Source organism: Sebastes fasciatus, chromosome 19, assembly GCF_043250625.1.
Source record: "Sebastes fasciatus isolate fSebFas1 chromosome 19, fSebFas1.pri, whole genome shotgun sequence".
Taxonomy (NCBI): Eukaryota; Metazoa; Chordata; class Actinopteri; order Perciformes; family Sebastidae; genus Sebastes; species Sebastes fasciatus.
Genome location: NC_133813.1, coordinates 15,471,559 through 15,493,884, shown reverse-complemented (window position 1 = coordinate 15,493,884; position 22,326 = coordinate 15,471,559). Strand labels below are relative to the sequence as shown.

Here is a 22,326-nt window from a genome sequence, read left to right as displayed (position 1 = left end):
ATTCCTTTAAACTCATAATAACCGTGCACACACACAGTAGAAAAGAGAACTCTCCACTCGGCGTCAAGTCTTCCTTTGAAGTCGAGAGTATTCATGAGGGCTACTGGAGAGAGAGGGCGGGTTGTCAGGGAAAATTATTCGCTGATGATGATTTTCATCGTGGCAAACGTTGTGCTCGGCATCATTAGGCTTCCTCTGACAAATGATGAGCGTGAAACTGAAAGTAAACTTTTTGCATCAAGGACGGAGCAACAACACTGCGGGCTCTGCTCCAGTTCAAATAAATCTGTGCGTGCACTGGCGGGCTCCTCGAAAGTTATTTGTTTTACACCTTTTTTTTTTTTTTTTCTTTTCCCAGTCCCTTCATAGCATGCCAGCCGAAGCTCTGGAGAGGGAGTAGTGATCTGTGCTTTCTCGGCTGCTTGGATTACAGATGCGACGGCGTGTTTTGCAGCCGCTGAACCTGACAGCAGTTCTTTTCCCATCACACCTCGCTCGTTGTGTATCCGAGTGCAGGATCAAGAGACAAAAAGAGAGCGGGGTGGACATGCACATATCGAAGCATGTAGGGTGTGTGTCTCTCTTGATTCCGTGCACATCGGTGCGTGCATGCACTGTGTGTATATTGTTATACGTGGCTGTTACATTGCCACAGTCACACATGATTGATTGCAGCTTCAGACCTACTCATGTGAGGGTCCCTCAGTGCCCACCAGTGCTTGGAAAACAGCCACACAGCCGACACTGGAAGCACACGGCCGTGAAAAAAAAAAAAAAAATCATCCTTGGATTTTTCTGAACCTCCGCGACGACAGGGAAATAGCCCTCGAGTCCCGCTTGGAACGGCGGTCCTTTTGATCGCTGACTCAAATAACAATGAATATACGGCTGGAAGCTCCGCTGTTGTGCGGTGGCGTCGCGCCCCGCGCTCCATTTAGCCGCCGCAGCAACAGCTTGACAAACCAGGCTGATTGCTGTTCCAAGTGTTGGGTGATTGATAGCTCCGTGGCAGCTCTTGCACACTGGAGTTCAGCAGCAGGACATAAATAATGTACAGTATATGCTTTCCACATGCAAAGATGTGCTGTTTTATGATATACACACGTACATTGTTTTTACAGCTTCCCCGCATTTCACATATTATTAATAATAATAATACTGATTTCAAATTCTTAGCAAACCAGATTTGACCTCATCAGCTCTGCAAAGACCAATCAGCTTTTGAAATGGACCAGCTGCGGAAATTGAATATCAATATGTAGCTGTTGTGGAGTATAAATATTCATCCATTCACCCAACAATCACTCACCTCTTCATCCTTAGTTATCACTTCAAACTACTTCCCAGATATTGATCAGTATACAATTTCACACCACAAAAAAAGTGCCATGATATTCTATTATTTGATTGATCTATATTCATTGTGAAATATGTCTTCTGTCCTCAATGAAGTCAGAGGTCATGGTCAGCTGGAGCTTGTTAGAGCACATTATAGTTAAATGGAAAAAAAGTTCAACAATTGAAATGGGGAAATGGGACCCAAACCAAGAAAGACAACATCCCAAATTCCTGACAATGACGTCAAACTACTTCCTGTGTAGCACTAAATGCTTTCACCAGCATAATGTTGGTATTATATAAACATATTTTGTTGTAGACCAGTGGGCAACTTCGGGGGTATAAAAAGTGAAGCCAATGCGGAAGTGCCTTAAACCTGCATTCTTTCCGATAGCCAGCAGGGGGCGACTCCTCTGGTTGAAAAAAGAAGTCCATGAGAAAATGAGCCTACTTCTCACTTGATTTATTACCTCAATAAACATTGTAAACATGAGTTTATGGTCTCAATCGCTAGTTTCAGGTCTTCTTCAATACAGCGTGATGTTCATTTAGTAAATTATGGTCCCATTTAGAGTCAAATAGACCATAAAGCAGGGGATGCTTTAGGGAGTGGCTACCTTGTGATTGACAGGTGTTTACCAAGGCATTGTCCGGACTGGAAGTAACAATTTTAACCCCTTTCACAGTGTGTTTTCAATTCAGGAAAGGTAATGGTAATCTTTTTGGTCGCCTAAAAATGTCTTATTCTGCGTTCAGTTGTACTTAGCTCCACCTTCTCTCTTGTCACTTCTGGTTGCCAAAAACCGAGATGGCGAGGGCCAAAATGCCGATCCCGAGGCTTCAAAATAACAGTCCACAAACCAAGGGATGACGTCACGGTGACTACGTCGGCTTCTTCTATACAGTCTATGTTGTAGACTAAGTTGAGGGTTGCCTCTTGCTCAGGAACACTTGAACAGCAGATGAAGTAATGATAGAAGGTTTGGAAGTTTGACAGAATGGACACTCCCTAAATCCAGTATATAGATAGAAAACCGAAGTAATATTTCTTCCCTATAAAATTCACATGAAGTATTTTGAAATGGAAGTCTTCTTTAGTTACAAATAAATACAAAATAACTGTCAATAATGTGTTAAAAAGTCAACTTGACGAGCTAAATGCTAGCACTTAAACAACACTTTTAGCCGGGCTGGATTCTGCACCAGAGTGACGGCAGCAGATTTTTAAGGAGGAAAAAAAACTCCACGTTTTTCATCAGCCTCTTTCATAATTGGAGCTATCATAACGTTTTATTGCAGGCGAGACATGTTTAGTTCCTGTCGAGGGACTTTTTTTTCTTCAAATCTCCCTGCCACTTCAGTGCCTCTGTCAAGGTCATCGTATATTTGCACAGTGTGCCCGTGATGAAGGCTGTAATTTTTGCTGATATTATCTTGGAACCCAGGGATAGTGTCATATATTACAGTCCATTAATTAAGGCGGTCATTTCTCCGTCCGTCCCTCTCCTCTCATTCCTCCCTCTGAAACCCTTCCCTCCTTTATCTCCCACTTTACCCACATTTCATACTTTCTCTTACCCCCTTGTTAACTTCCTCCACGACCCCTCTTATATGCCCTTTACTCTTTCCTCTTACCCTTCTTTTTGCTCTCTCTTATTTCTTCTCACTTATATCGTCTCTATCTCCTTATAGTCTCTTCTTCTTCTCTTTATCTTTTTTTCTCTCTGTCTGTATCCTCCCCCCATTTGGTTTAATAAATGAGCAGCCTGATATTAGCGCTGACCTTCAGAGTGTGGCTCTCTGGGAAGGCTTAGGGTGATGTTAGCCATATTATTAAACAATAAGATTAGGACTGCGAGGGAGGTTTCTGCAGGCTTATGAGTGATTATCATTATTATGCAGTCTTGCCAAAGGGGAGTCAGAGCACATATTTATTAGATACACGATTCATTATAAAAGCAGATAATGACGATCACTTTTCAAGGGCTGTGCGATGCCGCCACTGATAGTGCACTTCACATCATTTAGCTTTTTTTTTTCTCTTCAAAAAAGCATATTTACATATCTATTTCACTTTGGAAAAGCACCAGAATAATTATGGGTTGGAATATTCATTCATACTTCAGTACTTCAGTACTGAGGATGGCTCTTATGTTCTATCCAAAAACCAACTGATTACAGTCTGCTGTGAGCTGAGACAGCCAGTCTGGTTTAGAGACAACATCGCTAACTAACGTCATGGTGGGGTCAACAAAATGCAAATTAGATGTTTAGAGTCGGTTCTTTGCTGATGTGACAGAAAAGAATGTGGGGATGCAATGCTCACCATGATGGATTATCTATGTCAAGCGAGGCTGATGTCTCTGCGAGTTGTCTCTCATATAGCATAGTGGGAGGAATGGAAACCAGCGGCCGCCTGGATGGGGAATCGATTTAAAAGCATACGGTGTAATTTGGCATAGAGGTCAGCAGTAATACACAAGTACTGCACTCCATACTGCATATATGTATGTAGGACACATTGTACTTGAGTTTTTAATCAGATATACAGTGGAAACTGTGCAAAGTGATCACGGTTACAGTGATCAAACGCTTGGGACAGAATCATTCCTATGCAAACGCTGTTTAAATAATCTGCTTCTCGTAATCAAGTAGTCCGCTTACAGTGTTCGATTTGGGTCTTTTCATACGTGAAAAAACATTTTAAAATTACGTTAGACTAACGTTAATTGCTTTTTTTTTTTCTTTTTTTTTCTTTACTCCCTTTTATACTTTGCCTCCCGGACCGTCTGCTTTCCGGCTGGATACCTGTAGCTGATGCTACGTGCACATTGATATCATGATGGGGAAAAAAAGAAAAGTAATTTTCTCTGAATAAAAGACAAATGCGCACAGGTAAAACACCTGTGCTCGTCACGTAATGCCCCCAAAGTGAAACTTTCCTCAACCGGCTCTGCGGCACACAGACCGGCGCTCGTCTCCAGTAACAGGACGAGGAGCCCCAGGCATAGGGGCGCCGTTCTGCATGCACGCTCACGCTGCAGAGCTGGCTAAAAAAGGCGATGCCTCACCCTCGATGAGGGAAAAAGGGCAGAAGAACTGGCAGCAAGGCAGTAAATAGAGATGACTTTGTATTCATGTAATAAATGTCAATTAGATGGTAATCTGCATGAGAAATGTTGCACAACAACAAACATTTGGTTATAGTAATCATCCGCTTATAGTGATCAATTTGACCCCGGCGGACGTGTTCGCTATAAGCGGTTTTCACTGTATATTTGATAAGTAATAATAATACCAAGTGTGGGGTAGAATCTAGGTTTTAAAAATACCATTTCCTGTTTTTTTATGAATAATTCTTCTTCTTATTGTTATCTAAATTTTTACTTAGAGGGATATCTTTAGTAGCTCATTTATGCCTTCTCCTTTTTCTCTTCAAGTTCCTGAAGCCTTTTCTGAGTAGTCAAAAGCAAAGAAACATTGTTTATTGTTCATCGGTGTCCTCTGAGCCACACTTTTCAAAAAACTTCAATAAAGGCAAACCTCTAAAACAAGACAGACTCCAGAATTCAATACGAATATAATATTGTTACGCCTTCTGAAATTTACTGATTAGCTATAGTCACCAATATTTGCAAGTTTTTATATGGTTTCCACTAATTCCTGACTCCATTGTTTCCAACGTTTGGGTACTTTTCCACTGTGATTCAACACTTTCCCATAAGCAGACACTATTATCTTTTAGCTCATAGTCTAAGATTATAAAAATACATGTTTTAATACAGAAATAGATGAAATAAACTTCCACCTCCACACCTCCTGCGGCAGGGAACATCATTTTGGATGGGCAGTGGTGAAATGCTGGTGAAAAAAAAATCATTTTGAACTGATCTGCTCCTTCAAAAATAACAAAATGTGATTTGTAGTTAAAGTTAAAACATGTAAAACCACAAGTATGATTCTTTTAAGAACTCGAGCTGATTAAAAAGAGAAAGTAGACATTCAGTAGATAGCGAATCAGGCTGAAACTTTTCCGGACAAACAGATGAAGCAGGATGCAGTCATGTCTCCCACACCACTCGCTGTTTTTCTCTCTCTCTCTCTCTCTCTCTCTCTCTCCGCCGCGAAACCTACAGATGTTTCTGATCAAAGCGGTGTTGTCCAGCTGTCCCACTCCTTTTCTCTCCTTCTCCCCGTAGCTGAACTCTCAGGAATCCTTCTCCCATTCCTCATTTCACGACCACTCTAATCCAGGCTTGTAAAATATTAACTGGCCTTACTCGCTCTCAACAATCCCTCCCCTCCTGCGCTGTCCCCCTTTGCCTCTGAACTACTCTCTCTCCTCATCATCTTCCCACTCCATCTCTTCCTCTCCACTCCTTCCTCTCCTTTTTTTTACGCTCCCCTCTTATCTCTCGTGCTTCCATGTTCCTCCCAGAACATAAGACATCTAAAATGTGAAGTATCAATTAACCCCGTTGCCTGCAAATCTTTCCGTCTTCTCCAGTGGCTTCCGCAAGCCAGATGATGAGGGCGATGATCACACACACACACACACACACACACAACACTGTACGTCGACATGTGCGGCGGGGCCGAGATAAGATGGCAGGAAACAGGAAGTGGATTTATTTGAGCGTCGGTGCCCTGACTCATGCACACACGTGCGCAGAAAACACACACACACACACACACACACACACACACACACGCATGCATACACGCATACAAACACTTACACAGCTGCAGCTGCCTCAGTGCTCACATGAAAGGAGAGGCAAACGCAGAGAGAGAGAGTGAATGTTAATCTCTCTGTGGGAAAGAGACAGGAGAGGATAAAGTGATAACTTAATTCCAAGATGTTTGCAGAGGAAGTGTATGTGTGAGAGCGTGTGTGTGTGTGTGTGTGTGTGTGTGTGTGTGTGGGCGAGTGCAAGGAGTGTGTATGTTTGTGCATACTTCTATCCTAAGTGTGTTTGTTTTTTGGCGCCTGTGTGGCCTCTGTGCGTGTGAGCGTACACTGCATGTGGACCTAGATCTACAGAGCATCTGTGTCAGTGTATTAATATGTGCACAGCCGTGAAAGTGTCAGCGGCAGTTTATTGCGATGCTTATTATGTCATACAGCAGTTAATCTGATCTCTGTCTTATAAATCGCTAGGGAGGGGAGGGGGGGGATTTAGCATTTTTTCCGTGTCATACCTCACAGATACATCTGAGGAACCTGCCCAACCTGCTGACGGAGGCAAGAAAAGTCTTTCTGACTGTAAAAAATGATTAGAAAACTAAAAAAAAAAAGTACCTGTGTGAATTATCGTCCACCGTCGCACACACTTCAACTTTCCACTTTTTCAGTGCACAAAAATGCAAATTATACACGAACATTTATCACTAAGGCTGCATGCCATGACTATTGTCATTAATCTCTTGATACTTTTTAAGTAAATTGATTCATCATTCAGTCTATAAAATGTCAGAAAATAGTGAAAAATACGCCATTACAGTTTCACAGCTCCCGACCAATAACTCCATAATAATTCTAATTTATTTTTTACAATGATATAAAACTGAAAAAAGCAGCAACTATTCTGCACTGTTCATTACATTTAACCTACTCTGTCTTAGTACGCCCGTACAGGTGTTATGTATTTTGGTGGATTAGACCTCACTACTCACTGCGTGGGTGTGTACAGAACTAACATTCCTCCTCACTCTCCTGTATGGCAGCAACTAATGATTACTTTCACTTTTCAGTAATCATAAGATCATTTTCTAGCTAACCAATTCATGATTCAAGTATTTAAAATTAGGGCTGTCAGTTGATTGAAATATTTAAATGTGATTAACCGCATGATTGTCCATAGTTAGTCGCGATTAATTGCAAATTCATCGCACATTTTTATCTGTTCAAAATCAACATGGGAGTGGGCAAATATGCTGCTTTATGCAAACGTATGTATATATTTATTATTGGAAATCAATAAACAACACAAAACAATGACAAATATTGTCCAGAAACCCTCACAGGTACTGCATTAAGCATAAAACAATATGCTCAAATCATAACATAACAAACTGCAGCCCAACAGGCAACAACAGCTGTCAGTGTGCTGACTTGACTATGACTGGCCCCAAACTGCATGTGATTATCATAAAGTGGGCATGTATGTAAAGGGGAGACTCGTGGGTACCCATAGAACCCATTTTCATTCACATATCTTGAGGTCAGAGGTTAAGGGAGCCCTTTGAAAATGGCCGTGAGAGTTTTTCCTCGCCAAAATTTAGTGTACGTTTGGAGCGTTATTTTGCCTCCTTCGTGACAAGCTACTATGACATGGTTGGTACCAATGGACTCCTTAGGTTAATAAACGTTTTTTGAACATTAAAGCATGTAAACATGTTCTAGTAGAAACCCAAAGTATGCACCTGAAAATGAACATAACCCTCTCTCTAGGTCCTCTTTAATCGTTTTCCCCTCAACATAATACAGCCCATATATTACGGCACAGATTTATATGAGACACCCTCAGTCCCAAATCACTTTAAGGCCCTTTATATCTATATACACACAAATAAACACAGGGATTTTGCACAGCAAACAAACAACTTGGTTAAAGCCATTGATAGCAACTCTAAGGATAACACTGTGTATAACCTTGTTGTAAAGCCAATGGGGTTGCAGTATCACTTCCACCTTTGAATTGTATTAACCTTTCATGTGGCTCGCTCTCATTACAAATTATTTTTCAGACACCAGGCTGCCTGTGATAAGAAGAAGATATCTGCTATGGCTCATAGTAAAGGAGAATAGAAGTAAACCTTCTTTATGCACCGATCTTCTTGGTTTTCTCCTTGGCCTTTTTCTCTGGTCAACATTTTTTCACTACATCATTAAAGCCTAACCTTCTAGCTTATGCAAGTATTATTATCATATTACTTCAGCTTCAGAGCTCCGTTATTCAAATGCAGACAAAACCATTTTTGAGCAGCCAGTGAACATTATTTGCAGGGAAATAATAAATATTAATGGCTTAAGGCAGCGTAATGATGTAAAATGATCTGGATAGCTGAGTGTCCATGCTCACGAGGCAATGAAAAGACAAATGGAGGCCAAAGCTGGAGGAGAGGTGGCAGATCAGAGGCCCTGAGCAACAGCCTAATCAGATGTGAATAACCCATGTGCGATCCCATAAATTATTTTGTTTCTTCTGCTTCTGAATACAGTAATTTACTATGTATCCAAATTATAACATAGCTGTAGCATTTCTAAATATATTAACTGATTTATTTATGTAGAATATCTTTCTTTGCCTCTGCGACGGCGAAAGACAGTGGCCGGAGGCGTTATGGTTCTGCGTTCATCCAAGAATTCCTGGAGGGAATTTCTTCAAATTTGGCACAAACGTCTAACCTGACCCACCAGATGGTTTGTTACACAGAGCCATCTGAGAAGCCGAACTGTTTAGAAAAGGGCGGGCACTTTTAAAAAAATACTTGACAGGTGATTGGAAGAACCATCTGTCAATCAAACTGTTGCCGAAGCCAGTCGGGAGAAGAGCGAAAACATCTTTTCCGTCGACAAAAGCATTCACTGCCGTTCTTTGCTCTTCTCTCGACGTAGAAATACTCTCCAGTTCTGATATAACTGATGCTATTGGAGAGTCTAGCGGTTACCTCTTCAGGAGCCACCATTGTTGTTTAGAACGCCCTCTTTGGGTCGCGTCGCACACACCTCAGCCACGCTTGCCGGACTATTACTTGAGGCCTGACAAGATGGCTTTTCGTGTGATGTGTGATCTCGTATGATCTTGTGACATCGCGAGACTCCAGCTGCCATGCAAGGTAAACAATCATCCACTTGGACAGGATGAAATTATTTGATTTTGAAGGTCAAAGGTCACTGTGACCTCACGTCCGTCCAAATCTCGTGAACGTGATATCTCAGGAACGCCTCGAGGGAACCCCTCCAAATTTGGCACAAACGTCCACTTAGACTCGAGGATGAACTGATTAGATATTGGTATTCAAAGGTGATGATATTTTGGACAGACATGGATGTAAACTGCAACTTGACTGGTTGGCCTCCGCATACAACCATGAGGTGGTAATTAAAAAAAATTTCCAGTTGTGGTAATTTTGTTAAACAAAATATACAAAATATACGCAGATTTGTGTCTGGTGGTTGGTTTTCTAAAGCAACTCCTTAGATGCTCATGCATGAAAATACAGAGCATTTTAGTATTTTCTGATGAAAGTAACCCCTTAAATTCAGCTTTCAATTTTTCAATCTAAGTGAAAAGACAGAAGAAAAGTATCTCTCTGCGGAAAATGAGATCGATAACCACTGCTCTACCAATCACTGTTCAGCTGTGTGCATTTTATTTCTCTGCGCCGCTATAGGTGGCCCAGGCAGCAGCATCAGCATGTGCAACCACCAAGAGAAAAGAAATAAATAAAAAATCTTCTAAACTGATCATTCTCCAGGGCTCTATCTCTGTGTGTCAGCCAATCCAATATTTTACTGTCGGACTTGCAAAAGGCTCGGCTCCCCTTAGGCATACAAATGCGATTCACTGATAAATGTGCTAGTGAGTTACAGCCCGGCTGGAAAGCGACACGGTCTGATATGCACATGCCAATGAATCCATGAGGATGGCTACACACACACACACACACACACACACACACACACACACACACACACACACACACACACACAGAACTACACATTGTCACAGACCAATCGCACTGAAACACACATGCAAGCACGCACTGTCACGGACCCACGAACACAGGGAATATAGCACTTTGAGATGGCGAATCAGGATGCCAGCGAATTTCATTTCACGCCGCTGTTGTGGAGTCGGATCGTAACTTACAGCTGGCCACTCTCACAAACACACACTTTAAACACACACACGCTCGCATGCACGGACAAGTAAAGTCACAGATGCAGAATGATAGAGCCGCACTCCTGCATGTGAGAGGCGGATATTCTGTAAATTGAAACGCATACATGCACTCACAGGCTCAAAGCTGCTTCTCCATAATCAAAATTCACCAGTTTCCTATAGCCAAGTGTGTGTATGCATTTTTTTCTTATGGGTTGCGTGGTTGCTACATGTGTCTCTGCATATATACCTGTCTGAGTCTGTGTGAATGTCAGCATGTTTAGCTGTGGAAGACTATGTTTGAGTTTTGTGTGCACTGATGTTGCAAGTGTAGAAGTACCATTTTCTACGCTGCAGCTGCACCACTGGGGTTGCAAAGGGTCGGGACATTTTCCAAAGAAAGTTACGCTGTGGAATTTGGGAAATTTTGCACAATTTCATCACAAACGTACATTTTGATTCATTTTTGAGAGTAATTTCACATAAAAGGCAATAATAGGTTTTATGGCATGTCTTGGTTAAAAAAGTATGCCCATTTAATTGAATTATAGTCATGCACTGCATTAAGCAGCGCACTATCCATCTTCACAGTTTATAACTTCTTAATGCCTTCTGCTAGTTTAGCTGTCACCATGTGCGATGTAGGTTGATTGAGCATGCTAATTGAGGAGTTTTAATTGATCTATCTCCATTCATTCTTTATTGTAAATCATTTATTTCATAAATTAGTTGTTCACTTTAAACACTAAGTTTGCACGCAGCCCACATTGTCGGCTCGTATTTTCAATTGTCTCCATTAGTTAACTTGCCAGCTAGTAGATTACTCACCACATTTCGCATTGTAAGTATTTGCCAAATGAATAGACTTTTGTCTTCAAAGAACATTCTGTTCAGGAACAAAGGGCTTAGTCTTCAGTGGGTTAATTGATTTTTTTTCATTGCTATTAGAAGGGTTTACCATAATGTGTGCTTACGATATGGTTAAAGGTTTGTTTCTATCTGCATATGGCATGTTACATACAGGCTGAGAAAATAAACCCTACATTAAATATTCAATTAATTCCCATGGGAAGTTTCCACCTTGATTGTTCCATGAATTTTGCAACCCTATGGTCCACTGACTCAGAGGATAATTCAAACTGAGCTTTCTGCAGGAATTACATGTGATTGTAAATGTTATTTAAAAATGTCATAACATTTATCCGTAGAGGGATATTTGTCAGAAAAGCCGTTTTGAAAGATGACGTCCGTAGACTCTAAAATTCAATATTTGTTGAAACACAGCTATTTTTGTGAAACCAGTGATGACAGAAGGACAACAAGTCCTCATACCTTAACAACTAAATGGCCACTTCCAAGTGTGTTTTCTGATCCAACACCTCTATTAGCTCGACAATATAATTTGTCAGTACCTTTTTTAAAACGATCCCCATTGCCATCACAAAAAAACGATTCATATGTTTTCTGATCTGCGACCTCTCTGGTTTAAGCTTATTTTTTTCTTTTTGTTTGTTTGACATTTTGAGGAGAAGGCCATTAAATCACACAGGGCTACAAAAATGTCAAGGACGACTCAATAAAGTCCAAGATCTTTTTACATCGTGGTCCTTGATGTCAAGATGGCAAAAGATGAAGGAGTCCAGATGACGTGACACTACTAACAAAACCAACACAATAAATCCCAGTATCATCATCAATAAAAGTCAAACATCCCAAAAAATTCACTTTTGTCACATGCTTGCCTTGATGCTGCATGTGTTTTCTTCTAAGTATTTGTGCATGTGCGGTTTAGCTTGTTAACAATAGGTACCATATCAAATAACGTTAAGCATTTCTTTCACTTCAGTAAGCCTTAAGCTAACTTCCTCCTCCAAGTCAACGTCTTCACTTCATCAGTGGACGTCTGATGATGCTGCGGTGGAAAAGGTGTAACAGTGTTGTGCCCGATGTCACTTCATGTTTGAACAAGTAATTCCAGCTGTGTTTAACCAGCTAATCAAACAGTGGGACCACTTGTTCTCATGAATATATCCTCTCTGACACATGGCTAATGATAATTTGACCTTAATTGATCTTTCTGGTTGATTTGTGGTTAATTAAGGCGCCGAGGATAACGGCATGAATTTATGCGCGTCCTTCTGTTCACATAAAGCAAAGAACGAAGCGTTGACTCTCTGTTTCTCCATCTCCCTCGACTTCTTTACACTGTATCTCACTGTTCGGTTTTAAACCATCTTTTCCTCTCATTAGTTCTCTTTTCACTTCTTAAACAACTGTTCTCATTTTGACCTTCACTGGTATGTTGAACACACATGGATCTGTAATCTGTATATGAACATGCGAATATCCCCAAGAGTTGGTCTGTGTGCATTTATCATGTATGCGCAGTGGCATGTGTGTTGTGTGTTCATCACTTATGCCAGTTAAGTAAGCAGCTCACGGACCTGTGCATGCGGTTCATTGCTCGTGGGTTTAGTGAGTGCGTACATGTTCATTATTCTTGATACAGCCTCAGGACAGAGATGTGTGCTTGTATTGTCCTGCAGGTCTTAACACCAGTGACCTCACAACATGACATTATGTTGGCTCTTTATGGTAATAGTTGTGCTCTGGGAAAGCAGCACAGGGCTGCATGAGACTCAGTGCCCTGCAGAATTTTGACTATGAATAAAACGTTCAACAGCAAAAACAATTTCATACACAGAATCCATCTCATTAAAACAGACACTGAAGAACACAAAAATATTTCCAACCAAAATATATAAATATATACTCACCAATATCTTAATACTTCTGTGGATTTCAGACATGACATACAGTATTTAATATTTTTCCTGAAAACAGACTTGAATTTTTAACTAAATTTGTGTGTTTTTGCATGATGGACTTACTGATGGCGTGCATGAGTTTAAATGATGCATTAACTTTGTTTTTTTTAGCTACCTTTGTGTCAGCCATCATTCAAAATGTTTGAGTTCGGCAACACATTTTACATGTAGGTATTGCAGTCCAATGTACTCCATAATACTCCATAGTGATTACTCTTCATCAGATTGGACTCGCATGATATAACTTTTAGTATGTAATGTCCTCGATTCAGTTTTTTTTCATTGTTCATCTTCTGTTTTTAATTGTTATATTATCACCGCTACAACTCACTTGGCTTCTTCTTCATCGCAGTACACAAAACTTTAAACGTAAATGTGAGAATAACTCATACTGTACTTTATCTGATCTGCTTTGCCTCTCGGAGGGTTGTTTAATCACGAGGGGCCCTGTCAGTTGGCATCAACATGAATAAGTAGAATAATGAGTACAAATAGTAAAACTAAAGCTATGTGAAGGACATAGATGATTATCATTCTCATTTGGTTGGGAATAACAGTGTTCCAACGCTGCTTACGATGCCCTGTCTATTACCAAGAGATCAATAGCACTTGAGCTGAATGTCATTATGGTTATTAGGCCTGCTTGTCTGTATGGTGATGAGGCACAAGGACATTATGCAGGGGGTGGTGCGAGAGCCTGCGCATATGTGCGAGCAATCACACGAGTGTACTCGCAATCTGCTTGTGTTTCCACCGTTGCCATACGGTGTATTAAGCATTTGTGCAGAATACTCATGATCAGTGATATACCACCGATGAATGCTGAAGTTTCAGAGGGAGTAGTTTCAAGGTGAGAGGAATTGATGGAGAGAGGAGAGGGAAAGGTGAGCAGAGAGATATACAGAGGGAGAACGAGATAAGGGAAACGCAGACAGTGAGAATAACTTACAGGAGGATAGACAAAGGCAAAAGGTGGAAGTCAACAACAAGTGATCACAAGCAGAGGGGGTAGTACCCGAATGTACCTGAACCTGAGCTTGTAAGTTAAAGGATGAAGTTGTTGTTGTTGAAGTTGTCCATAAATCCCATGAAAAAGGCCAAAACCAACAATTGATCCTTCTATCAAGTATTGCCTGTGCTGCCAATGCCTGATAAAGCTTATTCGTCTTTGTCAAAGAGCTCCATTGCTGTCCAGAAACTGTTGAAAACACATCAATGAGCCACATTGTATCAATCCACGGCTGAAAATAGTCCCCAACAAATGCGCTATTTATTCCTCTTTGAATAATGTTTGGTGGAAAAAACTACAGTGACTGGCTGTTTTTGGAAATTGCTTTGCTATTTTTGAAAATATCTCTGTGTTCTCACAGATTAACATTTTCAGTGGAAACGAGCGGGCTGAGTGCCACAGGCAGAGAAGTGAAGTCACTGGTTTTGGACTTTTCATGGAATTTGTTAACAATAATTCATGCTGTGTCTCAATTCGCGTATTTCCGTACTTCCACTTGCTGTTTTGAGAGCTTACATGTAAGTGTGTTCACACTGAGAAGTATGGCAAAATGCAGTGTACTCTAAGTACCTGGATGTTGTACTCAAAACGTTGAGTGTGGAACGCTGGACACTTCATACCCTCAACAGTCGCCATCTTTGCTACGTAGCGAAAGGGGAGGAGACACCAACCTATTTCAAACTTGTGAAAATGGCGGGCGAGGAAGCCGCAGCGGTTGCGATTGAAACAGTGCGCACCAAACTATATTAATTTAAGGCATACATGTGTTTTTTTCACTAAGTACCACTAAACTGTAGTCGATAGAAGCCATTATTGGGGTAATTTATCCATCTGAATTGAAATACTGCCGATATGGCGTGATGTCCGTGACTGACTATCACCAGCTGATCTACCAAGCTTCTGGTGAGTGCACAACAGTCGTGTGCGATTTGAGACACAACAATAACCTTTTTAGTGAGTGATTATAAAACATGAAAAAAAAAGACAAGGAGGGGGCAAGGTCCTATATCAGGATATCTGCTCTGGGTGTGTTATTATGCACATGCTATGGCTACAACATACATAAAAAAAAATATGAATAAAGCCGATAGCTTTGTTCAAATCATAATATGTTTTTTTAAAGTTTGTTTGTAGTCAGTTCAACCCACGGTTTATTTTAAAATATGTGATGGGCAGCATCTATCAGCAATATTGTTGCTATGGTAACTGGCGGTTTATTATGCTCGACTTGGTTTTTAATACCAGCCAGTGAGAAACAATTATTTTCTGTGGCCATTGCACAGGTCACAGGGTCTCACAAGTCACTCCAGTACCTGCTGTTTAGCTGTCTGGCTGCCACAGACGGATCTATCTGCACATCGAAGTTGAAGGCGAAAAAAAAAAAAGACGTTCTGTGTTTTCTGAATAACTTTAACTAATCAGAACTTAGCTCAAAACTGCAAAAAAAATGTCATTGTGGACCATTTTGGATGGCTGTGTGTCTGGCCTCTCCGGTCCACGCTGCAGGTTCCCACATCCGCCATGCACACCGGCTGTGCCCGCACCGTCCTCCACACGGCAGTTGCCTCATTAACATTAAGGTTCCCTTATAGCATTGGGTTTAAATCTGAAATATTGCCAAATTGGTGCTTTTGCTTTTCGCTTTGACACCGAATCCTCCACCATCGTCTTGTCTGTCAACTCTCTCTCGTCCCGTGTGTGAAATCTGACTCCTGCTAGCTAACCTGTGCTGAGACTCCGTAGGAGCAGACACTTTAACTTTCAGATTGTAGCGTCCGTCATCCGACTTTATATTGATGACATGCCGCTATATATATGCCAAAATAAACTAAATGGGTTTTTATTTCTATAGAAAAAAAGCGATGCAACGGTGAGGACTGTGGGCAAGTAATGTAATCGGTGTGTGCCCATGTCACACCGACTACCGCGGCAACACGTGCAAGAATATTGTTAAACATTTTACATCATCGGCATGTGGCTTATACGAAACATTCCATACATGCCTGTGTTTTTTAGTTTACTGTGAACTAGTTGACAATATAGGAGAGAGGAAACAACGAAGCACAAAGGCAGAAAAAGTAGAAGAAAAAGAGAGACAGACTGAACTAAATGAGAGAAAAAAGATAGAAAGAAAAACGAGAACTTAAAGTTCAAAGCGGGATACGGGTAGAGGCAGGCGTCAGGGAGGGGAGTAAGGAGACGGGGTGGAGGACGAGAGATAAAGAAAGAGACCGACTGCCAGAGCGAGAGGAGGGGGGGGGGCGAGGGTGAACTTTGATACGACGGGAGAAAAGACGAGGAAGACGTTAAAGGAAGAGGATAGAAATGAAGCGCGGAGAGAGGGAGAAGGAGCAAAAGGCCAGAGAGAAGAATGGATATTGGAAAGGACAGAGGTAGAGACGGAGTGATGCAACCCGAGAAGATAAGGAGGACGGGATGTGGCAGCTGGAGGGAGGGGAGTGCAAGAGAGACGAGGTCAAAGAATCAACGCTGTGTTGAGACTCTCAAGGACATTCACGGGGAAAAAGCTCCAAAAAAAGGTCATTTCAGCAAAATATTCTAAGGGGCATGCTCCTCAAAGAACCTGCTTAGAAATCCTCCTTTCTCATGACATTAGAGGATTATGATTTCACTCTCCTACAACAGCGTAATACCACCTAAAGGCAGTCAAGGGAATTTTACAGGCAGGGGCCTTTTCTAAGTTTATTGCATTTTTAATAATATGATCTCTCACGTTGATACAAAAGTGGATTTAATAACCTCAAACAGCATACCCTGTAGAATTATGATTTCTCTCTACAATGTTCACTGACTTACAATAACAACTATAATGCAGGAAAGTTTCTCTTCTCTCTTACTTACTTGTCACATAAAGCACAAGGGCACCATCATCAAAGCTAACATCAAAGTCAAACTTAGTTTTTTTCGCTGAGATGCAAATAATTTTTTTATGTAAATAAAGTCGCACATCCGTTCAAAGTGACTTGACAGAGGAGGAGATCAAAGGAAAATGGGCATTTTCTTGCCACTGACATGCATTATGCACGCACATTATTTGGACTCGGGGAAATGGGGAGGGCAAAGCACGGAGATAACTGGGACGGACAGACGGAGAGAAAAAGACAGAAGAGAAGAGAAGAGAGAGATGGCATGAATGAGAGACGGAGAGGAGGGGGGGTGGAAGACAGATAGAGACGGAGAGAGAACAAACAGTGTCAGGTTAATGTTAATGGGGACAGGGATCTTGTCCTATTAAATATACATGGCTCTGTTATGGGACATGAAATATACATGAAACACTGCGTTTGACATCTGTACCAGCTGCGTTAGATCCAGAGAAGGAAGCGAGCTCAAGTGAAAAAAACTGTAAAATGAGAGGCATTGTAGTGAGGAAGAAAGGACGGACAAAGGGGAAAGACAGGGAGAGAGACATCAGAGTAAGACAAGGATCTTGACAGCATCTGATCCCAGGCCAGCGGGGGCATTCTTTTTCTTTTTTTTTCGTAGATGAAGGCTTTTCAGATGGGGATCGATATTGTATTGTTGTTTCTTGTTGTGCTGTTGATCCTCGGTGTTAAAGTGTTAATCTGAGGTCTTCTCTTCGTGTGGTCATGACAGGGCCCATGGGACTTCTAAACAGAGCGGGGCTACTAACCCCAATGTCCGGGCTAAAACTCCCATCAGGCTCGCGCATATCCCTCAGCCCCCCGGGGTCACGGCCCCTACAACTTTTCTGACCCCGTGGACAAAGGCGGTGTCGGCGGTGAGGTCGTTCGTAGAAAGATAAAAGCAACACGGGTAACAGGAGTCAGAAAAGACAGAGGCTTTCGGAACAAATCTCCCAGTTTTTTTAAGTAGAAATAGCATTTTCCTCCAGTGTTCAGATGAAACAAATCTGGCTCACTGCATGGAAGAAATATGACTACTTACCGTTTCTTCACTTACTATAATGGATTGGTAATATTTGGGATATTTATGAACTGTACAAAAATGGTAACATTTTCCCTTTTCGTCCTCCCCTGCCACTACAAATCAGTGGTAGTAATAAACAACCCAGAATTGATTGAATTAATAAGATTGGCTTCAACTATGAGCCAGATAATAATAATTCCATTTATTCCAGGGCTGGCAATCGATACAAATATTTAACGTAATTAATCGTATGATTGTCCATAGTTAATTGTGATTAATCGCAAATTAATCACACATTTTTTATCTGTTCTGTTTTTTATCTTTTCAAAATGTACCTTATCAACATGAGTGGGCAAAAATGCTTGCTTTATGCAAATGTATGTACATATTTATTATTGGTAATCAGTTAAAGGAGCTCTATGTAAGAATCAGAAATTGCTTGTTAACAGCAACACCTGTGGCCCTGTTGCTCGCGCTTGTGCTCGCTTTACATAGACATGAACGAGCATCAAAAACAGTGAGGCGGCACACGTCAGCTAAAAACACAATATCACTCTATATTTCACCTGCTTGGCAGTAATGTTAGCTGACCAGACGAAGGTCTCTCCATGAATCACTGCTGATCCTAGTGCTTTTCCTGCCTCAGCCTCCAGACCGCGGCCGGAGGGAACAGGGGAGACACCAGAGTTTTGGTCAGAGACGATAACGTTTCTCACTGCGGAGCCCCATCATTTCACAAGACACGGGAAACCTCTGTTGGTCTGGAGGAGCTGCAGCAGTTATTTCTGCACAAACGTCTACTGTACATTCACTAGATATTCTCAGAGCTAAACTAACTCCTCTGCAGTGTGTAGTGTGTGCGCATGTGTTTCCAGTTGCTAGGAGTCAGTCTGCACATAGTGATTTACCCACGCAGATATTTCACATGCTATTAGCTGTTAATAGCACTAACACTTAACCTCTGCCTCTGTCTGTCTCCAGCTGCTAGGAACCAGTATGAGAAGATGGCCAGCGATGTGACCATGCAGTGCGGCACCCTGGACAACGACGCGTCGGTGTCATGGAAGGTGAACGGGACGGACGTGAGGGCCCAGCACCACCTAGAGGGCCCCAGACTGGTGCTGACCGAAGTGGACCTGGGCCACAACGGACTCTACAGCTGCTTTCAGAACCCGCACGGGGAGAGGCGCGACACCATCTACCTCCACATCGGCAGTGAGTAGCCAGACAATTGCCCGCCGAACATCATTTCAAATTATGACATAATGAATCTTTAATCACCCCAAAGGGGGAAACTGGGTAATTGCTGCAGAATAGAAATGAGCGGAAAAATATGTGTGGTGCAGCTGACCACGATGCAATTACAACTCCAGAAGAAATGTATGAATTAATAATGAGAAATATTATGAATTTTAGCTTGCATGTATGTGCAAAGACAAAAATAGTATACAAAATGATGTGCTGGCTGCTTGTGTAACAGGATGTTGGTCTCTGAATTTGATCAAGTGGTTCTAGACTATCATTGTGTCGATCAAGTAGGTGCTAGCTGGCTGATTCTGTAGCAGTTGTTGAGCTTGTTATTTTAAGAGCTAGGGATCATGTGATTGGCTGAAAAGTGAACGGGCTGTGACAACACCGCTGGCATGAAAAGTGGCATTATTAAAAGTGACATTATGAAATGAAAATAATGTAACTTCTAATAGCAAGTTCTCATATTTGAAGGGCTAAATATGGAACTTGAATTGCGATGATGACAGTCCTTACAGTAGCACGAGCCGCCGCCAGCTGACGGGCTCTAATGATTAGTTGTTAAAATGACATTTGGTCATTTTGCAGTTATGACTCTGCATTTTAATAATCATACAAAAGCTGAATGGGTGTCAACTTAACGGCATGTCACAGTGGCCTGTGAGTTGGCAGTGGCCTCCTTTGAGATCCATTATTCTGATGGTGAAGGTTTTATACACCGGGCCATGTGCATAATAATGGTGTTGAGATAAGACAGACTTGTAAATGACAAGGAGCGCGGCAGGTAATTGGAATAAAAACACCTTTGTTAAATATGGTATTTGCTAACATCCTTTACTCGCGTGTGGATATATAAACTACATACATTTTAACACTTGATTCTGCATGTCTACTTGTAACATTAGGTGAATAACTGTATATTGTTAACCTCCTCTTTTCTTCTTCTTTGGATGTTTGAGTACACCTGTCGCTGCATCAATGCTCCGTGTTTGATGCCTAAGTCTATTCTTAAATGACAGGTTTGAGGAAAAGAAATGTCTCACAGTGAATTCATGTTTCCACATTGTAGCAGAAAAAATAAAACAGTCATGCACTCTGCTGGCCAGCAGCTCCTCACATATAAGTGATCACGTTCCATCTCCCTCCATTCGTGTCCGTTGCTAATACGAGGAATAGGCAACGTTTTAAATCAAATTTCCACAGGAATCACGCTGCAGCTGCTAGCTGGCCAGCAGGTGAAATTAGATACATCTTTGGCATCAGTCATGGCAGGCCACTTCAAAACGGTGCCAAAAGTGACACGTTTTGATACACTGCGGTAAAAAAAAAACTTAATTCATCACTCCTGTGGCATTGAAAAACCAGAGCCAATACCAGATTTCTTATTTTTGACACTGTTGTACTATAAATCCACCTCAGGTCTAAATCAGAGAATGGTGTAGATTGCAAGAAAAGTAGACTGAGAGTGTTGCCTTACCTGAACTCAAAGTCAAAACTTTCCATTTAAAGAGGACTTATTATGCTTTTGCCTTTTTTTCCCCTTTCCTTTAGTGTATTATATATATTTTTTGTGCATGTAAAAGGTCAGCAAAGTTACAAAGCCCAAAGGGAGTTACTCTACCCCACAGAAACACTGCTTCTGAACTGCCTGAAACGCCTTGCCTGAAGGCCTGCCTTTTCTTCCGTAACGTGGTGATGTCACCAAGTAACACATTTGCATAATACCTGCCTAGCGGCTAGTTTTGCACGCCCTCAAACAAAGCTAATTAGAGCGGAGCTGGAGCAAAGTCCGAAGAGTTTGGTTTGGTTAACCAATCACAACAGAGGGCCAGCTGACCAATCAGAGCAGACTGGGCTTTTCGAGAGGGCGGGGCCAGGAGCTAAAACAGAGCGTTTCAGACAGAAGGTGAAAAGAGGTGCTGCAGCACTGCCGGTATGAGAAAAGTAAAGTGTTTTTTGAACATTAAAGCATGTAAACATGTTCTAGTAGAAGCCCAAACTACAAGTATGCACCTGAAAATAAGCATAATAGGTCTTCTTTAAGCCGTGTAAGAAATAAAACAAGGCAGCATAGGGACAAAGTGAAAAGGCAGTCAGAACGCGTCCCCATCAGCTAAACGGGAAACCCACACCTCCACCCACTTGTCAACAGGACCGATAGAAAGCCAAGTGCACCGCCCATCAAGATTGTTTTCCAGGCCGATGTTAAACGTTAAAACATTCCCATGCAAATGTTTGATGAATGAGACTGTACGGGAGTGTGACAGTTTGGTTAATCATATCCGCAATGATGAATTACTGAATGCTGAAATAATACTGAATTAATGAGAGTTTTATGTTATGGGAGATTATGTCAGCAGGGTGAATGATGCAATGCATAAACACACCAGGATGTGTGTGTGTGTGTGTGTGTGTGTGTGTGTGTGTGTGTGTGTGTGTGTGTGTGTGTGTGTGTGTTTGTGTTTGTGAGAGAGAGAGGTGAATATTCCATGTCTGTGTGCAAGCTATTGCATGTGTGTGAATGTAGTGCTTTTCACCGATGGTCATTTTCTGCATCATAATGACACTTTGGTAGTTTCAAACAGTGTGTGTGTGTGTGTGACAATTCATCAGGGGTCAATTATAAGTTATCCCGGCAGTGGATATAATTGTCCTGATATCAGTTGGTGATTTTACGACATGTCCGAGGCACACACTGGGGCCGCATCGACTTTAATGCTGCATTCAAACTACACAAACTCTCCTCTTCCTCTTTGTCTCTCTGTCTCCAACTCTTTTTTTCAATCTGCCTTTTCCTTTTTTACCTGTCATCGCTACCCCCACTGTATCCCGCTATTTCTGTACTTTTTCTCTTTTGTTCTTTTGTCATTCTCTCTATTTTTATCTGCTTTTTCATTATGTTAACCGTCACCTACAAAAACTTTAGAGTGTCACGCAGACACAGCGATAACGACATCCTGACAGGCTACACTTGTCGTGATTACCGTCATGATGATAGTTTGATTTTATGCCGTGTTTATTACGTACACCGGGGGCTTGTTATGTTTTACACGGATGCAATTGTTATCAGGAGAACAGCACAGAGCCATCTGTCTGGGCC

At 41.6% G+C, this 22,326-nt stretch overlaps 2 protein-coding genes across 4 annotated transcripts in view; one reads left to right on the top strand and one right to left on the bottom strand.

Annotated features, from left to right (window-relative positions):
- The window catches only part of LOC141756882 (alanine--glyoxylate aminotransferase 2, mitochondrial-like), a 308,692-nt gene that overhangs the window by 149,847 nt on the left and 136,519 nt on the right, over positions 1-22,326 (bottom strand). The window lies entirely within an intron of this gene.
- The window catches only part of cntfr (ciliary neurotrophic factor receptor), a 269,991-nt gene that overhangs the window by 136,651 nt on the left and 111,014 nt on the right, over positions 1-22,326 (top strand). For all 3 annotated transcript variants that reach the window (XM_074616858.1, XM_074616857.1, XM_074616856.1), the window contains one exon: positions 18,960-19,193. In XM_074616858.1, coding sequence (XP_074472959.1) covers positions 18,960-19,193 — 234 coding nt within the window. The remainder of the gene's footprint in view (positions 1-18,959; positions 19,194-22,326) is intronic.